Source organism: Ooceraea biroi, chromosome 8, assembly GCF_003672135.1.
Source record: "Ooceraea biroi isolate clonal line C1 chromosome 8, Obir_v5.4, whole genome shotgun sequence".
NCBI classification, from domain to species: domain Eukaryota; kingdom Metazoa; phylum Arthropoda; class Insecta; order Hymenoptera; family Formicidae; genus Ooceraea; species Ooceraea biroi.
Window position 1 is genome coordinate 2,093,258 of NC_039513.1, and position 23,382 is coordinate 2,116,639.

Here is a 23,382-nt window from a genome sequence, read left to right on the forward strand (position 1 = left end):
GCTTTATTAGTATGTTTTGTCGGAATGTTTTGATTTTAACATTCCTCATAAATGAGGATCAATTTGTTCTTCAAACGGATACATCGATGAAAATAAATAGTGACGTAAACTTATTTCAATGAAAACAAAGACCCTTTGAAGGCCATCTTAATAAGTTCACAGGATAAGATAAACATGAAAAGTAGTATCGATAGATAAATCAATCGTGCAAGATGTATTCATTTGAAGAACAAGTCGACATGATCCTCATTTATGGAGAATGTCAAAAAAATTCAGTGAGAGCGCAAAATTTATACGCTGAACGATATCCTAATCGCACTCAGCCTTCGCGTCGAACATTTAAAAATGTGTGTGATAAACTTAGACAAACCGGTAGCTTAAATACACGTAATAGTGAGAGTGAAAAGCGAAAAACTAATGAAGGGAATGAAATTAGAGTTCTCACAATGGTGGCTCAAAATCCGCACATTAGTTCGCGACAAATTGAACGAGAATCTGGTATTAATCGGAGGAGCGTACTCCGCATCTTGCATCGTCACAAATTCCATCCATATCACCTCAGCCTTCACCAAGCATTACATGGAATGGACTTTGTAAATCGTGTTGAATTTTGCCAATGGGCTCAACAACAGATTCGAATCAATGACTCATTTTTTGATACAGTGTTATTTACTGATGAGGCAACATTTACTAATCACGGGAATGTTAATTTACATAATATGCATTTCTGGGCAGTGGAAAATCCTCATTGGCTGCGGCAGATTGAACACCAGAGACAATGGTCTTTGAATGTATGGTGTGGTATCATAGATAACAAAATTATTGGTCCTTATTTTATCGACGGACATCTAAATGGCAACAACTACGCCAATTTTCTAGAGCATAACTTGGTTAATTTATTAGAAGACCTGCCTTTAATCACACGACGAACAATGTGGTATCAGCATGATGAATGCCCTGCTCATTTTTCATTAGTTGCGAGAAATAAACTTAATGAAAAGTTTGCAAATCGCTGGATTGGACGTGGAGGTCCTGTAGGGTGGCCAGCTCGTTCACCAGACTTGACACCATTGGATTTCTTTTTATGGGGAACCCTAAAAGACATGGTCTACACCTCAAATCATGCGACAACAGATCATTGAAGCCTGTGCGTCAATAGCTCCCGACGTTATTAGAAGAGCAAGCCAATCAGTGATCAGAAGAATCCAGTGTTGTATTGATAGTAATGGCCATCACTTCGAACACCTTTTATAAACATTAATAATAAAATAAGAGATAAAACGTTACGTAATAAAATAACATAGTTTCATTTAAAAAAATGTATTTTTTATCGTTTTCATTTACATTTAATCTTGTTCAATAATTTTGTGTCATGAGTTCCGTACTTGTTTTAAGCTCCTCTATGAAATTATGGAAAAAAAAACATACCGAACCCATTAAAAAAAATTAAGGTGACCTTAATATCTTCGAAGCGCCTACACCAGGACAAAAATTATTATCGCCATATGTTAGCCCCCTTCGTACCGTATAATTTTGATTACATAAATTTTCCTCTGAACCTTATAAATTAGAAGATATTTAAGGTGGTAATAGTTATTGCCCCACCCTGTATATTTAAGAAAATAATTCCGCGCTTAAAAGATGAATTAATAAAAAAGTATCCAAACAAAAAGGACTTATTTAAATAATCAAGCAAAAAACAGTACAGGAAAAAAATTTTTGTTTGGAAAACTATATACATATTTATGATATATATTTTATAGTTTTATATTTCAATCAGTAAGTTTCTATTATTATTGTTGTTGTCGAAGGTTGTTATCATCATTATTATTATTATTATAAAGATACCTATAATATTGCAATTCTGAAACTATTTAATGAATTGCAGGTGGTAAAATTCTGCCTAATATACAGGGTGTCCCATGGGAAGTTGCTGAAAGTAAACGATTGGTTCTCCCCTCCATGACTTCAGAAAGGGTCTTACGGTTAACGGTCGTTCATCTGAGTGTCCGCAGTTTTATTCTGGTTGTGGTAGATGCAAGTCCGTGCGCGTCAAAATGAGTAATCTGACGACAGAAGAAAAGATTTATCTTGTCGAGTGCTTCTTTTCCAGAGGAAAAGTTTATAGCAATGCTTACAGGGGGTTTCGTACTAAATACGGAACACATAAAGTTAAGAGCGAAAACACGCTGAAAAGGTTAGAATTTATTATTTCTTTAAACGTATGCGTTACGTCACTCCATTTTTTGGCAATAAATCTGCATTAAAATAATGTTTTGTGTTATTTTTATCAGAATTAGCGATAATTTTATGCAGTATGGAACTATCCAAGACCGTAGACATGATCTGCCAGGTCATTCTGTGTCTGTAGCTGCAGAAGAAAACATTGAAGATATTAAGAAGTATTTTGAAGAGAATCCAAATTCTTCTATTCGGAAAGCTGCCCAAGCTCTTGAAATATCCAAAACAACGTTACACAGGATTTTAAAACATTTCCTGAAAATGCATCCCTATAAAATAACATCGCATCAATTGCTAACCAAACGCGCTATGACGAAACGTGTGGAATTCTGCAAGACGATAAATGGAATGTTTGAAGATGGAGAACTTGATGCAAAATTGATAATTTACACGGACGAAGCACATTTCTGGCTAAATGGTTATGTTAATAAACAAAATTATAGATTTTGGGGGTCGGAAAATCCCAACGTTTCCCTGGCTAAACCTTTACATCGACAAAAAATAACAGCATGGGCTGCGATCTCGGTAAAAGGAATTTATCTGCAATTCTTCGAATCAACAGTCACTGGTGAAAGTTACAAGCAGCTTCTCGAAACACAATTCTTCCCTCATGCAAAAAAAAAGAGGCCTGGTCAAAGGATTTCATTTCATGCAGGATGGAGCGACACCACATCGAACCCAGGAGGTCTTCGAAACAATCCATAAAGTTTATGGCAATCGAGTCATCGGTCTGGGATACCCCAAATTTGCCCAGGGGAGGCTAGAATGGCCACCGTACTCGCCGGATTTAAATCCATGTGACTTCTTTCTTTGGGGATACATTAAGGACCATTGTTATGCCGGAAATCCAGAAACAGTGTCAGATTTAGTAGTAGCTATTAAAAAGGTCGTCAGCAACATTAAAGACGACATGTTAGAAACAGTTTTCACAAGTTTTCGTAAAAGAATTGATTTTTGTACAAATTAAGATGGTGCACACTTTGAAAATATTTATCATTAGCTTACTTGATTATTAGCATATTTTTCATTAATAAAATAAACTGATATACAAACATTTTGCTAAATTTTATTTATACCCATTAAAAACTGCAGACTTTTCTCTTTCCAACGCAATTTTTGTTTTTTCAATAACTGCATACATTTAAAAATGACAGCTGATTAGTTTCAGCAACTTCCCATGGGACACCCTGTGTATACAGGGTGTCCCGGGTTTTAACCGACAAACTGCGGGAGCATATTCTACTAGTGGAAATAAGAAAAAATTCTTATATCGAGTTTGCTTAGAAATGCTTTATTATTGGGTCATTAAGTATGAAACTTTACAAATGTAAAAGCGCCATCTTTAACATTTGTTATCTCAAATTTGGCGCCAGACGTCAGTATCAGGTTAGGTTAGTGTGATAGATGTATGTTCGCTCTTCAAATGTCATATTTGTTTGTTCAAATATCTTCATTAGTTTTATTGGTGGATTCTTTTTTATAGAACTATGGAAAAGTCCAAAATTCGTGTGATTTATGAATATGAGTTCCGCCGTGGAACCACAGTGTCGGAGACAGCTCGTAATATCAACGCTGTATTTGGTGAAGGTTCAACTACTAAAGCAATGGTGGGCAATTGGTTCAAAAACTTCAGAGATGGAGATTTTAGCCTCGCTAATGAGCCACGTGGAAGACCAAAGACGAAGGTGGATAATGATCACTTAAGAACCGTAGTAGAGTCCGATCCATCTCAAAGTACACGTGAATTGGCATCGATATTCAATGTTTCCATACCCACCATATTGGTTCATTTAGCTGCAATTGGTAAGATAAAGAAATTGGACAAATGGGTCCCGCACGAATTGACCGATGCGCAGCAGGCGCAACGTCTAGAGGCTTCCCTTTCTTTGCTTTCCCGTCACAAAAATGAATCTTTTTGAATCGAATTGTGACCTGCGATGAAAAGTGGATACTCTACGACAATCGTAAACGCTCACATCAGTGGTTGAACGCTGATGAACCACCGAGACATCACGCGAAACCCAACATTACACAGAAGAAGCTTATGGTGATTGTTTGGTGGTCCAGGTCAGGGGTTATCTACTACAACTTTATGAAACCTGATACATCGATAACGGCTGAAGTATATTGCAAGCAACTGGACGAAATGATGCAACAACTTGCTATTAAACAACCGAAATTGGTCAATCGGTCAATGCCAATCCTGTTGCATGATAATGCTCGACCGCACACTGCACGACTGACCGTGGCAAAGCTACAGGAGTTAGAATTGGAAACTCTCCGTCATCCACCATATTCACTAGATCTATCACCTACCGACTATCACTTCTTCCGGAATTTGGACAACTTCTTGGTGGGAAAATTCTTCAATTCTCAACAGGCAGTCGAAACAGCCTTCCGCGACTTCATCGATTTCCGTACTCCTGGCTTCTATAGTAGAGGCATAGACCAACTACCACTAAAATGGCAGAAGTGTGTAGATAATATGGGCGCATACTTCGATTGAAAATAAATCATGTCCATGTGCCAAAAAATGCAAAAGTTTATGTTCTATTTGTAAAGTTTCATACTTAATGACCCAATACAAAGTTATAAACCAATATTGAAAAGAAATATGAGATAAGTAACAACGGAACATAGTGTAGAATTTGGAAGGTCGAAGAGTATATATATATATATATATATATATATTATTAGATGTTATATTCATTTTATATTATATATATATTATAACATGAATATAACATATACATATTTATAATGTATATTTAAAATGTTTCCTCTTTTCGTTGTTGGCATCCTTGCGTTTTTTCAGTTCTTGCTGGTTCTTTCATCGTGTCAGCGTGTTGTTGCGTGTATGAAAGTGCTCTCTTTATCCAAGGTAATCCTTAATTTCTAACATTGATTAAAAGTATTATTATAAAGACTAACTATTTGTGCATATATTTTTACTAGTATTCTTTACCTTATTGCAGTTAACCTATGTATATGTAATTAAAATGGTGTAGTAGGTTATGTATGCAAAAGTCACATTGCAAGAATACAATACCGGTCGTCTTCACTTCTAAGGAACATTTAGAAATGCTTATCATTATCAAATGTACACAACTCTAAAGATTGATAATGAAATTAAGTATTTCTAAATGCTCTGTAGAAGTGGAAATGACTCGGCGTTGCATTCTTGCAATGCGACTTTTGCATCTATTACCATTTTACATATGCATAGATTAACTGCAATAAGTTAAAGAATACTGGTAAAATTATATATGTACAAATATTTAGTTTTCTTTATACTATAATACTTATTTTGAATACTTTTAATATTAATGTTACTGTTAGAAAAGAGTACCTTGGATAAAGAGAACGCTTCCATAACACACAACAACACGCTGTGTATATTTTATATGTATATGTTTAGAGTGCAAAATATAATGATTAAATATTTATATTTTTTCCTTTCCTCTAGAAAAACTGCATCATTATAATAACTATAGCGTGATTGTTATTGTATATGTTACTGTATTAACTTATATATTTTATACATACTAATTCCAGGAAAGGTCTTTGAATTAATTACGAGCGAAAGCAAATGAAATAGTTTGTTCTCGCTTAGAATTAATTCAAAGACCTTTCCTGGGCTTAGTATGTATAAAATATATAAGTTAATACAGTAACATATACGATAACAATCACGCTATAGTTATTTTACAATGACGCAGCAAGTTATATTTCTGTTATATAACTGTTATATAACATTTTAATTACTTGTTATATTTATATTATATTACTGTAATAATCCATGAGTGGGAAATTACATCTAACGTATACGTTATATTACCTGTTACATTTCGTTATATAGTGGCAATATAATAGTTATATATCTGTGTTTGCTGGATTAATATTTATGACATATACAATATAATAATTATAAGTAACTAGCATCCCCCGTCACAGCTTCGCCCGCGATATTTATGTGTAGAATTAAATAAAAACACATTTTATCCCTTCTTACCCGTTAGGGGTGGAATTTCGGAAAACCCTCCCTTAGTGAGCACCTACGTGATAGTAGGAATATACCCTTAAAATTTCAAGTCGATAGGTGCAGTAGTTCGGGCTGCACGTTGATGAGTCAGTGAGTGAGTGAGTGGCATTTGGCTTATATATATAGATTATTTTGCAAGTTTACATTAAATATAAATTATTACAATAAATTATTTTTATATAATTATTAATAATTGTAATTATATCAAACTAATTTATTGTAATAATTTATATTTAATTTAAAATTGCAAAATAATTATTTATAATTATTATATTGTATGTCATAAATATTAATTGTGTCAAATTGCATTAAAATCAAATCATAATTATCGATACTTCCAAATGCATGCTCGATTAATATATACTGCCGGATTAGCCATTTTTACGCGTTTTAACTTATTTATTGGCTATGAGTAATAGTATACAGACATACGTTCGGTCTTTGACGCTGACCCTTGGGTAATAGGTTCGACCATGCAGTCTGCAGATGGCGCACTTATCTACACCTATCCAGAGAGAATCTAGAAAGAGTGGAGCGGATCGTGTTCCCTTTTCTGATTGGTGCCGCCATTAACAGGGCAACTTCCGCAATTTGTGTCCGTGGTGCTTGAAATCTTTGTACGTTTCACACTTTCAGTGCGATGAAATTCAGTAGTTAAGTGTAGTTGGATAGTAGAAGACACAGGAATGTCAAAATGTAAGTTAATTACTTAACGTATTTACGTTCACATATTAAGATTATAGTATATTACAAAGTATACATTAATTTTATGATTAGATGCCAAGTTTTGACTATGTCTTCACTTATTATTATTACATTCATCATATAGCATAATAATGGTACATTGTATATTTTTTTCTTTTAGGTAAAACAGACAACTCGTATAGAATTATGGATGCATCAACTACAAACACAAGGATGTGATAGTTAACAAATAATAAACAACAGCAACATATTTATACTTTCTCACTTTACATTGCAGTTGCTACATAACACAAGTAAATGTATATTGCATTTATCTACCTGACTTCGAAATTATACTGAACAATAATGTAACTGGTATTTTGCGTTTGCTGGATCATTTGTATTTTTCACATTATAAAGTTTATTCATTCTTGTAATATATACATTTGTAATATATATATATATATATAAAATGGCGATATAAAAATCTTCCCATGCAGGGTGTCCCAAAAAGCTGGAAACGGTCGAATATTTCATAAGCATTGCAGTTTAGAAGAAAAGAAGATAGATTAAAATTGGACCAGCTTTTTGGGACACCCTGCATGGGAAGGTTTTTATATCGCCATTTTTTTTAACGCAAAGGTAGGGGCTGTAACTTGCAGAATATGCTACTGGCATCACCCACAACATTTCTGCATACAGTTTGAATCGAAAACGATGAATCAGCTGGAAACGTTCCCTTGTAAGACTTATAAAGTAATATATATATATATATATATATATATATATAAAATTTAGAATAAAAAAAATATATATTTTTTTTATTCTAAGAGAGCGAGAGCGAGAGCGAGAGAGAGAGAGAGATAATCATTTTATAATATATATATATATATATATATATATATATGGATGCTATTATTATTTCAAACATATATAAGTATATAAGTATAAATAAATATATAATAAACTTGTGCTCCTTCCTTATTTTCTGCCACGGTTTCCTGAAATTAAATGTAATAATTAATAATTAAATATAATTAATAATTATGTAATATATAATTAAGAATCTTACCTCGTCCCCGCGTGCCCCAAGTGTAGTGCGCCGAGGACAGCTGGTACAAAAAGCGCATAAAGCGTTTTTGGCGACGCCGCACCCCTGCTGCCGTTCCTCTTCGTCTGTGAACTATAAAAAGGAAGTTATTGACAGTGTGGAAAAAAGGTGGCAGTTTATTTCTGACAATTGTAACATTCCGAAAGTTGAAGTGATGAGAGCACTGAAATTAGTTCTTAACTCTACTTTTTTCACTTTTAACAACATGATTTATAAGCAGAAATTTGGTACTCCCATGGGCTCTCCTCTATCACCAATTGTAGCGGACATTGTTCTGGAAGACTTGGAAAAGAAAGCGTTGGACAAGGTTGAGATTACCCCGGTTTTTTATAAAAGATATGTTGACGACATAGTTATGGCAGTTCCAGCAGACTCCGTAAATGGGATTCGTGACATTTTTAACACATTTCATCCTAGAATTCAATTTACGTTAGAAAATGGTGGTAAAAAGATTAATTTCCTTGACGTTACGATTATCAATAATGACAACAACTTGTTAGAATGTGACTGGTTTCATAAACCTACTTTTTCCGGACGGTATCTCAGCTACTTGTCCCAACATCCGATTTCTCAGAAAAAGGGCATTGTAATTGGCATGGTGGACAGATCATTTCTCCTGTCACATCCAAAATTCCATAGTAAAAATCTTAATTTTATTATAAACACATTGAGAAATAACGACTACCCTCTAGATTTTATTTTGAACACAATTAATAGTAGAATCAACAGTTTGTTAAATAACAAGACTAAAAAACAGACTAATTTGTCATTGCAAAACGACTGTAGTTAAGGGCGAAAGTGGATCTCGATTTCATTCATACATGGAGTGTCGGAAAAATTTAACAGCATTATGGGAGATCCTAAAATAAAGACAGCGTTTTTCAGTCTGAATAAATTGGAAAGAATAATAAAACCTCTGAAAGACGTTCTTCCAGTTAATGTACGCACTGATGTTGTCTATGAGTTGTCCTGCATGAATTGCAATGCTACTTATGTGGGAAAAACGTCTAGACAGTTAAAAATTAGAATATCTGAACACAAAAATCATATCCGGAGGAATACTGATACTCATTCGGTTATCACGGAACATAGACTTGCTTTAAACCATGAATTTAACTGGGAGAATGTCAGGATATTAGACAACGAGGTTTTTGGCGAAAAGGTTAATTTCAGAAATGATGTACATAAAATTACAAAAAAATGGACTTAATTTACAGAATGATACTGAATCGTTACACAATATTTATAACTCCTTTTTGCCGAAATTGCCTCATTGACAATGTTATGTATTTGCATTTTTATCTACTCTTTACCGAGATTTTGTATTTGCGCCGTTACACAATGTTTTATATCTACTCTTTACCGAATGTATTTGCGCTATTACTTGGTTTCGATGTGTATTATCTCAATTTCAAGGTTAATTTGTTTTCGACTGCGATATGTTTTGAACGTTTCCGAGTTTTATAGCGAAGTCTCATTGTTCTGCTGGTAGCTGGTTTCATACGACGTGTCTGCTCCTAATGGTTCAACTAATGTATATTTTTAAACCGTTTCGTGAACTATTATAGTGACACTTTTGTTTGTTCCTCATGTTTCTTCATGATTGTGGTGAGTGCTGTGGTTTCATTAGGCTATATTATTAATGAATATTATTACTTTTATTAATAAATATTATTACTTTTACTTATTGACTTACAGGAGGTTGGCACCTTCACATTCATGTTTACTTTTATCGTTTTTACCACATCATTTGAACTTGAAGAGATATGAGGTGTTCGGAGGAGAACTGTCAGTAATTTTTTCTTTATGTATCGCTGAAGATGGCCAGAAGCGAGGCCGAAACGTTCGAGTGACCTTGTTTGTTCATTAAATTTTACATATGAGTTAATGGCTTGTTCATTAATTGCATTTAATAATTAGTTAGTTATAAATGGCTAACTAACACGCATCATTAACTGCGTTTTCGCTCTTATTGCCGATTTGGTTCTTTAAATTTTATAAAAAGGAGATATAATAAAATAATTAATAAAAAATAATTAATAAAATGAATTAAAAAATTAAGGGTCAGCTTTTTCCAATCTGTTATCTTGATTTTATGATATATTATACTAAACAAGAGATTGGACTATAGAAAATTTACATGTTTTTACTTTTAAGGTTTTACGATTCTACAGCATGCATCAAACTAATATCAGAGTTTCTATCATATTTTTAAGGTTTTAATTGTGAGGAAAAAGTGAAAAATGAAAATATAAGACGCAAGAATTTTTGACCGTGACATTTCTCGCCTATAACGTCGTAAAATCAAGATGGCATATGGAAACAAGCCTTAATTACTTAATTAAAATATTACCTCGTATTTCCTTTTCCCCATTATCGCCAGCGAGGGGGACACCAGCGGCAGCGACGGAGACAGCAGCTGCGGAGGCGGCTGCGGGGGCGGCTGCGGGGCGGCTGCGGGGGCGAAGAGCTGTCTTGAGACGGTCGTGACGGCGTAACCCGCGGGGACGACCGGACGTGCCGCGGGGGGACCTGCAGCGACGACCGGACGTGCCGCGGGGTGACCCGCAGCGAGGACCCGATGTGGGGCGGGGGGAAATGCGGTGGCGATCCGACGTGGAGGGTACGAACGTGCGGCCGGAGGACGTGCGGAGGGGGTACCCGCCGCGATGGGATCCGCGGCGACGGGACCCGTGGCTACGGAAGTCGTAGCGACGGGACCCATGGCCGCGGGATTATTGTCTGGTGAGAATGGTTCCGCAAATAATGCGTTGTCTATTACCATCTGAAACATTATTATATATTTTCACATATAAGATAATGTTAATTAAACTATAAAGAATATTGCGAACAATATTTACATTTTCTTTCTCCGCCATTCTTTACTTCTTTTTGCTCAGATTGCTGATTGCTCAGATCTTGTTCTTCCTTTGTTGGGAAACTCGTCGCCATAAGCCTTCTGCAGACTTTATGGCCTCCTGCAACCAGCGCGATATGCAATCAGCATATAGTTTTTATAGAAAAGCTGTATACTCATTAGCTATCGCTCATCGCACGTCGCATTACCGCGCTGGTCTGCAGAAGGCTTATGGCGACGAGTTTCCCAACAAAGGAAGAACAAGATCTGAGCAATCAGCAATCTGAGCAAAAAGAAGTAAAGAATGGCGGAGAAAGAAAATGTAAATATTGTTCGCAATATTCTTTATAGTTTAATTAACATTATCTTATATGTGAAAATATATAATAATGTTTCAGATGGTAATAGACAACGCATTATTTGCGGAACCATTCTCACCAGACAATAATCCCGCGGCCATGGGTCCCGTCGCTACGACTTCCGTAGCCACGGGTCCCGTCGCCGCGGATCCCATCGCGGCGGGTACCCCCTCCGCACGTCCTCCGGCCGCACGTTCGTACCCTCCACGTCGGATCGCCACCGCATTTCCCCCCGCCCCACATCGGGTCCTCGCTGCGGGTCACTCCGCGGCACGTCCGGTCGTCGCTGCAGGTCCCCCCGCGGCACGTCCGGTCGTCCCCGCGGGTTACGCCGTCACGACCGTCTCAAGACAGCTCTTCGCCTCCGCAGCTGCTGTCTCCGTCGCTGCCGCTGGTGTCCCCCTCGCTGGCGATAATGGAGAAGAGGAAAGCCGAGGTAATATTTTAATTAATTAATTAAGGCTTTTTTCCATATGCCATCTTGATTTTGTGACGTTATAGGCGAGAAATGTCACGGTCAAAAATTCTTGCGTCTTATATTTTCATTTTTCACTTTTTCCTCACAAATGAAACCTTAAAAATATGCTAGAAACTCTGATATTAGTTTGATGCATGCTGTAGAATCGTAAAACCTTAAAAGTAAAAACATGTAAATTTTCTATAGTCTAATCTCTTGTTTAGTATAATATATCATAAAATCAAGATAACAGATTGGAAAAAGCTGACCCTTAATTTTTTAATTCATCATTTTATTAATTATTTTTTATTAATTATTTTATTATACTTCCTTTTTATAGTTCATAAACGAAGAGGAACGGCAGCAGGGGTGCGGCGTCGCCAAGAACGCTTTATGCGCTTTTTGTACCAGCTGTCCTCGGCGCACTACACTTGGGGCACGCGGGGACGAGGTAAGATTCTTAATTATATATTACATAATTATTAATTATATTTAATTATTAAGTATATTTAATTATTAATTATTATATTTAATTATTAAGTATATTTAATTATTAATTATTATATTTAATTTCAGGATACCGTGGCAGAAAATAAGGAAGGAGCACAAGTTTATGATATATTTATTTATACTTATATACTTATATATGTTTGAAATAATAAAATAATAATAGTATCCATATATATATATATATTATAAAATGATTATCTCTCTCTCACTCTCGCTCTCGCTCTCTCTCCCGCTCTCTCCCTCTCTCTCTCGCTCCCGCTCTCTCTCCCGCTCTCTCCTGCTCTCTCCCTCTCTCTCTCTCTCTACACTTTCTATCATACAGAAAGCAAATGGTTGACTTAAATCCTATCAATAGCTAACATATAAGATGGTACAGAAATACAAGAATGAAATCATTAATTTCACTTATCTTGATATATCGTTGATATTAATACTATTGTATGTAGTGTGAACATGATTATAGTACAAATATTGTTATATTTATTAATTTTAACATTCAATATATATATCATAGTTGTACTATAATCATGTACACACTACATAAAATATTAGTATAAAGTATTAATATCATCAACAACATATCAAGATAACTAAAATTTATTATTCCATTCTTTTATTTCTGTACCATTTTATGTAGCTATTGACAGGATTTAGGTCGGCCATTTGCTTTCTGTATGATAGAAAGAGAAAGCCACAATCGCGTTGCAACGTTCTCACCCTGTCTCAAACAATCAAACTCTGGCATCACTCTCCTCGTCTACAAGCTATGGGAATGTTATATTATAATATACGTCATTGAATATAGGTTTTACGTGTGCGAGAAGAATGCAATGAAATCAATGGCGTGTTGGCTGGGAATAAGTATCACGCAATTTTACACATTCGTTTGCTTGATTTTATTATTATCTCATACTGCAATGCGAAATAGCTTACATATCAAATAATACCTTACATACATAATATTAACTTACATACTGCGTAATGCTTCTCTTTTTCTCGTTGCTTCTCTGTGAAGGAGCATGGGTAAAGAAATATAACGTACAAGATAATAATATAAAGCTAGATAGAAATAGAATATAAAATTGTCTATACAGGGTGTCCCGGGTTTTAACCGACAAACTGCGGGAGCATATTCTACTAGTGGAAATAAGAAAAAATTCTTATATCAAGTTTGCTTAGAAATGCTTTATTACAAAGTTATAAACCAATATTTAAAAGAAATATGAGATAAGTAACAACGGAACATAGTGTAGAATTTGGAAGGTCGAAGATGTTTATGTTATGTGTATTCACATGTATTCATGTTCACTATGTTGAAACGATTCAGTATTGTTAAGTAGTGGGCGAAAAATATAACAAGGGACTTTATGTTTAAGTTGGCAGCGCGTAAAGTTTTCGCGGTTATTACGGAGGTTGGCCCCCTCTTTTTTATATGGTTAGATTCGTTCGTTCGCTCTTGGCGGAATCATTACGTAAAAGTGTATTTCTCAGTTTTATATAATAAACGTATTTCTCGGTATTACAACTCTGCGTATTCAAGCCTTAACAAGTATGATTGTTACTTTCACAACAGTAGCTGTTAGATTTCAATCGTCGTGTGAACTAGCAATTACTATCTGAATGCCAAAAGTGTTTTCAAATGAGGAATACACTGATATTCATTTCGTGTAAGGATTTTGTGACGGAAATGCACGAGCTGCCGTACGAGAGTATCAACGTAGATTTCCTAACAGGAGAGTACCAGATAGATTTAAAGCAACGAATTACTAATTCAGTTACTGAGATGCAACAAAATTTTCAGGAATGTCGTACTGTAACAAATTCTGTACTACGTCGATGTCTAGCTTGTATCGATGTGCAAGGACAACATTTTGAAATGCGTCACTAAATCATTGCGTACATAATTTTTATTTTTGTGAAAAAATCCGTTGTTACTTATCTCATATTTCTTTTCAATATTGGTTTATAACTTTGTAATAAAGCATTTCTAAGTAAACTCGATATAAGAATTTTTTCTTATTTCCACTAGTAGAATATGCTCCCGCAGTTTGTCGGTTAAAACCCGGGACACCCTGTATAATGTCAATCGTCGAGTAAGTAACAACTGATGTACAAAGTCTTAGGAATATGGATAGCAATCCGATAAAGGATTTTTCAAAGAAAACGAGCTGACATCGCGTAGAAAACTAAGAAACCACGTTTATAAATCTAAGCTGTTGGATGCATATTATGCACATTAAACTAACTAATAGTAGAATCTTTGAAGAGGGGGATATATGTTGAAACTTTCGCAATAGAGCACCTCTGGACTATCGAAATCATCCCCGAGAAAATAAATCGCGTCGTCATCGTCATCGTAATCGGAATAATAGTTGTCGTCCTCGTCTTCATCGTCGTCGTCATCGTTCGGATACATGGCAGTGCACGCACATACGTCGATCAGACAAATCGACATTAACTATTTGCAAAAGCGGAGATAGTTTATCATCGCTTTCATGCTTAGGAATAATCGACGTGCTCCCGATAATAAGTTTCAACATGACGTTATTGGACCGACTGTTACATACGTCTTTGTCCACGTGAAAGATATCCTGCAAACTACTATCGGTAATTTCTCCAGTTTTGCTACTGGAGCGACGGTCGTTAATCTGTCATCCGTCACGGTGCGGCAACCTATATTTTGGACAAAACGACAATTATTAATTAATTAACATATACGACAATTTATTGTGATCTTTAAATCAATTTGTAAATCACGTACGTACGCGCATACGTTCCACGTGCTGACAGAGATATGAATGACTTACCTGTTATGTCGATGCAGACAAGTTGCTGACATCGTTGTACCACGCTGACGAGGAACTCATCCGACATTTTGTGATTGTGCGTAATTTTCAGGATTTGTAGACCAACGAGATGAGTCAATATGAAAAGAAATATGACATATTAAATCAATTAAAAGAAAATCAAAATTCTCAGCAATGTATGCATAAGTTGGAAAATAATCATGCTAAGAGGAAACAGCAGTATATACAGAATTTAGAATATAATCGTGCCGAAAAGAGGCGTCGATATGAACAGGATTTAGAGAATAATCGTGCTAAACAGCGACGTCGATATGAACAGGATTTAGAGAATAATCGCGCCGAAAAGAGGCGTCGATATGAACAGGATTTAGAGAATAATCGTGCTCAACAGCGGCATCGATATGAACAGAATTTAGAGAATAATCGTGCTCAACAGCGGCATCTATATGAACAGAATTTAGAGAATAATCGTGTAGAAAAGCGGCGTCGATATAACAAGAATTTAATAAAAGAACGTGCGCAAAAACGACAACGTTATTTCATAAATTCTGAGCGTGAAAGAGAAAGACAAAAAGAATTATCTTCTGATCGTAAATGGCTTTATAATAAGCGATATTATCAGAAAAGAAAGTCTAATTCGATACTTGAAAAGAAAAATTATATTGCCGAAAATATTTGTAAAAAATATGTCAAGATTCGAGCGAAGAATTTTATAAAAATTCGCGATTCTCCGGAAGTATTCGTAAAAAATATTTTAGAGAAGCTCAATATTACAGATTGCAGCAAAGGTTATATTGAAAAAAGATTAGAAGTTGAAAAAGTCATACGCTGGTGTATGCATCTAAGAGACAGCTATATTCGTAATATACATAAAATGTTAACTCTGCTTAAAAACAAATCAGAAACATGTTTGACTGTTGTTGCAGAATGTTCTACAGTTGATGACAAATTACGTGCGCTGTGTGGCATATCTAGACATACAGCTTCCTCCGAAAATTATTTTGTTGATTCTGCTTATCATGATATAATTTCATCTGAAGTCAATATAACGAAACTTTTAATAATAAATATGAAAAGACAGACTGAAAATGTATTACCCTTGATGGAAGCACGAGTAAAAAATCATGGTTATGCAGTTTCTTATGTAAAATTAATAATCCGCTTCTAATTTTCCGATATCAAAAACTTCTAGAAGCTAAAAATATGTGTACTTTAAAGGACGTATCAAAACTCATGCAAAATATTTATGAATGTACTGTGAAAACTTCAAATGATAAATTAAGCCATACGCATAGCTGTTATATTGATTTAAATCTTTATAAAGCGATGTCTGTTCCAATGCAGTTATTATCGCTTCATTTCCCCAAAGTAGGAAATATTAAACGTTTTATATATCAACTTAAGAATTTTTATCAAAAATTGTATTTGAACGAAGCATTATATTCTGCTGATTTGAGTATATTAAATGAAATTGTAACTTCAGCACAAGAAAAAACAGATATGTACAAGCATCAGCAAACTGAAATAATTTTGAGTGATGATGATATTATTTCTAAATATCATAATGCATTTACGGTTTTGAAAAAACGTTCATTGGGCACACCGCGGTAAATTTGTATATCGTGTCAGAGACTTTGTTATAAAAGAAATGTTTCTAAAATTAGTATAAAACTTCAAAAAACACGGAGAAATAATCCAATTTGGAAAGATTTGATGGCATATGTAGAGCAACAAAAAAGTAATCTGCAATACATATGTCATTATTGTAATGGGAAATTTCGTAAGGGTTTGATGCCTGCTTATTGCATTCTAAATAATCTCTCTGTAAATGATGTACCTGAGGTAATATCGTCTCTTAAAAAATTTGAGAAGTTGCTTATACAAAGAGCTAAAGCTTTTCAAACTGTTGTTAAAATGGGAACAGCTGCTAATAAGAAAATACCTGAAAGACAAAAGATACGAAAAGTTAAAGGTAGAACATTTCATTTACCACTTCCTTTACAACAGACTTTGAATAAATTATGTTGTAACACTGATCCAATAAACCTAAATGAGAGGGCTCCGTTTGCCTACATTCCCAATTGCCTACAGCTTCGTTTGCCTACAACATTTTGCCGACAGCTCCGATTGCCGACATTCCCGATTGCCTACAGAGCGATTGCCTACAAGCGCTATTTCACACATGTAATAATTAAAAATACGAATGTACGTTTGCGCATATGACATTATTGCGCACATACATATTGCACACATGACTTTATTATACACATACATATTGTACACATGACTTTATTGCACAGAAGAAATAAAGTTGCATTATCATTTTGTACACATGACTTCATTGCGCCCATGCATATTGCGCACATACACATTGCACACATAACTTTATTGCTCACATACACATTGCACACATGACTTTATTGCATACATCAAATAAGGGATAATGTTCCGAAAACGACTTACCTCCGATTTCGATGAAACTTGGTACAAACATTCCTTTTTGGTCAAAATGAAAGCCCTTAAAAGGATTTTGTGCGACTAATATGGAAAGATCACTTTTCACCATCAAATACCAGAAAGAGTATACGAGGCGCTCTAAACGAGGTATGACAGGTTTCTATAAAAAATTGAATATTTCTATGCAAAGTAGGATGCTTTTATTTAGATTATGAGAAGATTAAGTTAAAAATAACCTAACCCAACCCAACCCCGATTTTTTATTAAAGGTCGTCCTTCGTCTTGCAAAGTACATGCGTGGATACCTTGTGTTCCGCCCCCCCCCCTAGGGGGGCACCACTACTGTTAAAAATAACCTAACTCAACCCAACCCCGATTTTTTATTTAAAATCGTCCTTCGTCTTGTTCATCTTTTATTGTATCTAAATAATTACCCTCCTTTCATATAATCTAACTCAATTCATAACTTCTTTCATATAACATAATAATAAGAGTATATAACAGTTAAATTCCAGTTTCTGGTATTTGATGGTGAAAAATGATCTTTCCATATTAGTCGGACAAAATCCTTTTAAGGGCTTTCATTTTGACCAAAATGGAAAGTTTGTACCAAGTTTCATCGAAATCTGAGGTAAGTCGTTTTCGGAACATTATCCCTTATTTGATGTATGCAATAAAGTCATGTGTGCAATGTGTATGTGCGCAATAAAGTTATGTGTGCAATGTGTATGTGCGAAATAAAGCCATGTGTGCAATGTGTATGTGCGCAATATGCCATGTACGCAATATGCATGCGCGCAATGAAGTCATGTGTACAAAATGATAATGCAACTTTCTTATTTCTTGTGTCCATAAAGTCATGTGTGCAATATGTATGTGTACAATAAAGTCATGTGTGCAATATGTATGTGCGCAAACGTACATTCGTATTTTTAATTATTACATGTGTGCAATAGCGCTTGTAGGCAATCGCTCTGTAGGCAATTGGGAATGTCAGCAATCGGAGCTGTCGGCAAAATGTTGTAGGCAAACGAAGCTGTAGGAAATTGGAAATGTAGGCAATGGGACCCCCCCCCCCCCCAATCTACATCACGAATTTATTTTACTTCGAAATGTTCGAACTAAATCAAAAATTATTTGGGAAGATTTAGTGGACATTACAAAAGTATTCGAAGCTCCAACATGGTTGAAAAATAATAACCCTTTATATTCTAAAATTGTACTGCCCGAAAGTCACGATAAACTATTTTTAGGGAATTTAGATAATGTGGAATTTGAAATGCAAGAAACAGAAAATGATGTAGAAGTTACATTAGATGACCAACGCAAGTCAATGCTGACTCAAAAAGATAAAGATGATAGTTATTACGAGCACTATACTATAATTCCTCTACATGACAATAAAAAAAATGAAACTGCGTGTACCACATATCAAATGGTAGAAATTGAGGATTTACCATTGGATAATCGTGAAAAAAATTTTGGATGTGATGTGTTTTCCACATTTATTCGTAAAAGGTCGTAATGGCCAATGTGATGAAAGTAGACCGGTGAAACTTTAGGCATATGAATTTATTAAATGTCGTTTGACATCTATGCAACCGCGATTTAGAGTAGAACCCCAATACATGTTTTTCGAGTTAAATAGGGCGAATATTCGTCAGTTACTTCGTGGAATTTATCATAAATTGAATATATCTGATGCAAAGAGTCGTTACACGGCTGCGGAATGTTTAGATGCTATATCGAAAGAAATTTTGGAGTCCGCCTTAAGTACAATATTTTCTTCACTTTGAAATACGGAACAATATTGGCGTAGACCGCGAAGTGATTTGTCTTGTATGACACAACATTACGGACCTGCGACATGGTTTCTAACATTAAGTCCTAGTGAATGAATATGGGACGATTCAGGTGAATATATTCGTGAAGTAAATGGATAGCAAAACTCTTCATTGAGTTCTAGTGCACTTGTTGCTAAAGATCCTGTACCAACGTCGAGATTTCTTGATAATATATTTTTCGGGCAATGCTTGATTTTGTTTGTTCCAAAGATTGTCCGATCGGTGAAGTAACACACTATTTTTGGCGACGAGAATATCAAGGTAGAGGTATACAACATTTCCATTTACTAATTTGGATTAAAGATGCACCGATTTTCGGTGAATCTTCGATAATTATGCATAATAGGGGAGCCAGTCCCGATGACCTTGACCTTGACATATGTTATAGAGGTCACCCTCCTGAGTGACCATCAGAAGGTTTTAGCCGGCGGTCATTGTTTATTAAAAAGTTATTAACAAAAGAAGTTTCGAAAATGTAGTAGTTATTTTGAAGTCATTTAAAGCAGTGAATCGTTAATATATAGAATAGTTTCTTTTAATATAAGTACAAATTATTTTCTGCTTTAACCTAACCTAACCTAACCTAACCTAACCCAACCCAACCTTGATTAGGTTATATTTTCCGAAAGTGGAGCCTCGGGCACATACGCTCGTTTTCAGCCCGCTTCGCGGGAGGGCTGGGGGCAGGGGCTTCGCCCCTCCCCCCGCCGGAGCCAGTGTAACAGATTTCACCGTACAGATTTTGATCACGTAGTACACGGCACGGATCCCGGTGGGGGAGGGGCGAAGCCAGGTTAGGTTAGGTTAGGTTAGGTTTTTGTCAAGAAATCTCAAGAACAAAGATATATTAATTTTTATTTAATTTAAGTTTATTCATAAGCTAGAAATTCATAGAAATTCATCTTTCACGTATTAAATGTTAATCGTACGACAACCTGTCCTATACTGGCTCATTCTATTAGCTGAATTCGGAGGAATGTAGAAAAGGTAAACACAACATAATATCAGCGCACAATATAGTAATACAAACACGTATACTCTATATAAGGTGTCAAATACACAAATATATAAACTAATTTGAACTCTGTACGGTGAAATCTGTTACACTGGCTCCGGCGGGGGAGAGGGGCGAAGCCCCTGCCCCCGCCCTCCCGCGAAGTGCGCTGTGAAAGAGCGTAGATAGCTGAAAATTTGTGCAAAATTATTAAACTTCTTTAGTTATTAATTTTTTAATAAACAATGATCACCGGCTAAAACTTTCTGAAGGTCACTCAGGAGGGTGACCTCTATAACATATGTCAAGGTCAAGGTCATCGGGGCTGGCTCCCCTTTTATGCATAATTACCGAATCTTCTTTGAAGAAGTCTCTAAATTTATTTCACAATTCATAAGTTGCAAAATGCCAGATAAAACTATTTCGCCATTATTGTACAGACGCGTTGATACGCATCAACGACACAAACATAATGATTATTGTCTTCGTTCTAAAAAAGTAGGACGTAAGGTTATTCGTAGGTGTCGGTTTGGATTTCCTCGTCCCGTTACTGAAACACTAAATATCAGAGATGTACCAACTACAATAGCAGGTAGAAAACAATTAAAACATAAAAGCAGATTGTACGATCTTCCTCGAACAAATAATGAAGTCGATATTAATGATTATAATCCTGCTATTCTTACTGCATGGGAAGGAAATTTGAATATACAATTTATTGGTGAAAAATCGACATTGCTCACTTGATAAGTTACCAAATATTTGAATAATGCAGCGAAAAGTGAGTTATCTGATTTTGATCTTGCAAAGTGTAAGAATAATAAAAATAAATCATTGGCAAGTGTTCTTTGGTTTACGATCCATAAGCAGTAGAGAATGTGGAGCTCTTGAAGCTGCTGATACGTTGCTAGGGATTCCTTTATATGGAACTGATCGCAATACGACGATTAAATGGTTAGATGTTAATTCCATACGGCAGAGGAAATTAAAAAATCGTAAAGAAATTGAAGCTCTTGATGGTGAATCTACAAATATATTTTATCCATCTGTAAGAGATAATTATTATTCCAATAGACCGGAAGAATTAGAATCTGTGTCTCTTTATGAATTCGCACAATGGTATGATATCACGACAATCAAACCGCGAAATAATATTATTGAATACTATAAAATAGATATTAGTCATTACCTTAAACGGCGACAACGTGCATATCTTATTAATCACTATAGACGTAATGTTAATCACAACAAAATTACCTTTTTTAAAAAAGGTACAAAAAAGGTGCCAAGTATACGCGCGCGAAGAAAAAAAGAACTCTACAAAAGTAATGATATCAAACCATTGCGCCAACTATAAAAATGGGTATTTATGCAAATCAGAAAATCTATTATTTTATTATTATGTATACAACATCCTATTCCAATGCAATCGTTGTTTGAATTCTCTTTAAATATTATTATAGTATTTTTTCACAAAACTGTATGAAATCTTCAAATTGCGCCAAGTGCAGAGAGAATGTATCGAAAATTAATTATTGTACCATTTAAAAAACTCAAGTGGTAGTATTCTTATCAATTAGAAAGAGAATATATGTATATATTGTTTTGAAAAATTATTGTTGTACTACTTTTAAAAAATAAAAAGTGATACATATCTTTTTATTGTCACTCTTCCTCTTCTAATCCAAGTGGTAGTAGCTTTCATTTATCACTTGGATTTTAATTTGTTTGAATTCTAATGGAAGGAATAGAAAACGTAATAGAAAAGAATAGAAGAGGTTACAGTACAAAATGTAAAAAAAATAATATTTAGTTAGTGCAAAAAACTTGGCGCTGCTAGACCTCGTTACCGCCCATTAACGCACGCATGGACTTTATATAAAACCTCAAGCTGCTCGTTCAGATATAAAACTGAAATCCAAGAAATTTTACGCATGCATAAGCGCTTATTATATTATTATATATAAAACTTAAATCTAATCTAAATTTGACAAACAGCTTACATTTAATGATGAAAAATAGATAGATAGATAGATAGATGGAGAGAGAGAGAGAGAGGGAGAGAGAGAAAGAGAGAGAACATACACACCTACTATTATGCCCAGTTTCTTCATACCTCTCAATAGCTATCTTCCAGATAATTAAAAATTTGGTTTCTTTATTGAAACCTCTGAATACGTATTTAACGGATAGCTATTCTTCATACTACTCACTTTTGACACAAAGTGTCTAGAATGTTATTATAAATTATCATATTCTGTCAGGTTACAAAGGTGAAGAAAACTGATTCTACGAGATATCTTTTGGATAAAGTTAACGAGAGGTGAAGAAATTGGGCCTTAAACGATGAAAGAGAGAAAAGCATTTCTCGTATTACTCGGTCTAGCAGCGCCAAGTTTTTTGCACTAACTAAATATTATTTTTTTTACATTTTGTACTGTAACCTCTTCTATTCTTTTCTATTACGTTTTCTATTCCTTCCATTAGAATTCAAACAAATTAAAATCCAAGTGATAAATGAAAGCTACTACCACTTGGATTAGAAGAGGAAGAGTGACAATAAAAAGATATGTATCACTTTTTATTTTTTAAAAGTAGTACAACAATAATTTTTCAAAACAATATATACATATATTCTCTTTCTAATTGATAAGAATACTACCACTTGAGTTTTTTAAATGGTACAATAATTAATTTTCGATACATTCTCTCTGCACTTGGCGCAATTTGAAGATTTCATACAGTTTTGTGAAAAAATACTATAATAATATTTAAAGAGAATTCAAACAACGATTGCATTGGAATAGGATGTTGTATACATAATAATAAAATAATAGATTTTCTGATTTGCATAAATACCCATTTTTATAGTTGGCGCAATGGTTTGATATCATTACTTTTGTAGAGTTCTTTTTTTCTTCGCGCGCGTATACTTGGCACCTTTTTTGTACCTTTTTAAAAAGGTAATTTTGTTGTGATATCATTACTTTTGTAGAGTTCTTTTTTCTTCGAGCGCGTA

At 34.8% G+C, this 23,382-nt stretch overlaps 2 protein-coding genes across 2 annotated transcripts; both read left to right on the forward strand.

Annotated features, from left to right (window-relative positions):
* Positions 1–446: 446 nt before the first annotated feature.
* LOC113562461 lies at positions 447–1,142 on the forward strand. Its single transcript, XM_026972044.1, has one exon. The coding sequence runs from the start codon at positions 447–449 to the stop codon at positions 1,140–1,142; it is 696 nt and encodes a 231-aa protein (XP_026827845.1).
* Positions 1,143–11,166: 10,024 nt separating this feature from the next.
* Positions 11,167–12,347, forward strand: LOC105285525. The gene is made up of 3 exons (XM_026972045.1): positions 11,167–11,232; positions 11,334–11,730; positions 12,328–12,347. Exons 1-3 carry the CDS (start codon positions 11,167–11,169, stop codon positions 12,345–12,347), a joined length of 483 nt encoding a protein of 160 aa, XP_026827846.1.
* Positions 12,348–23,382: the final 11,035 nt, after the last annotated feature.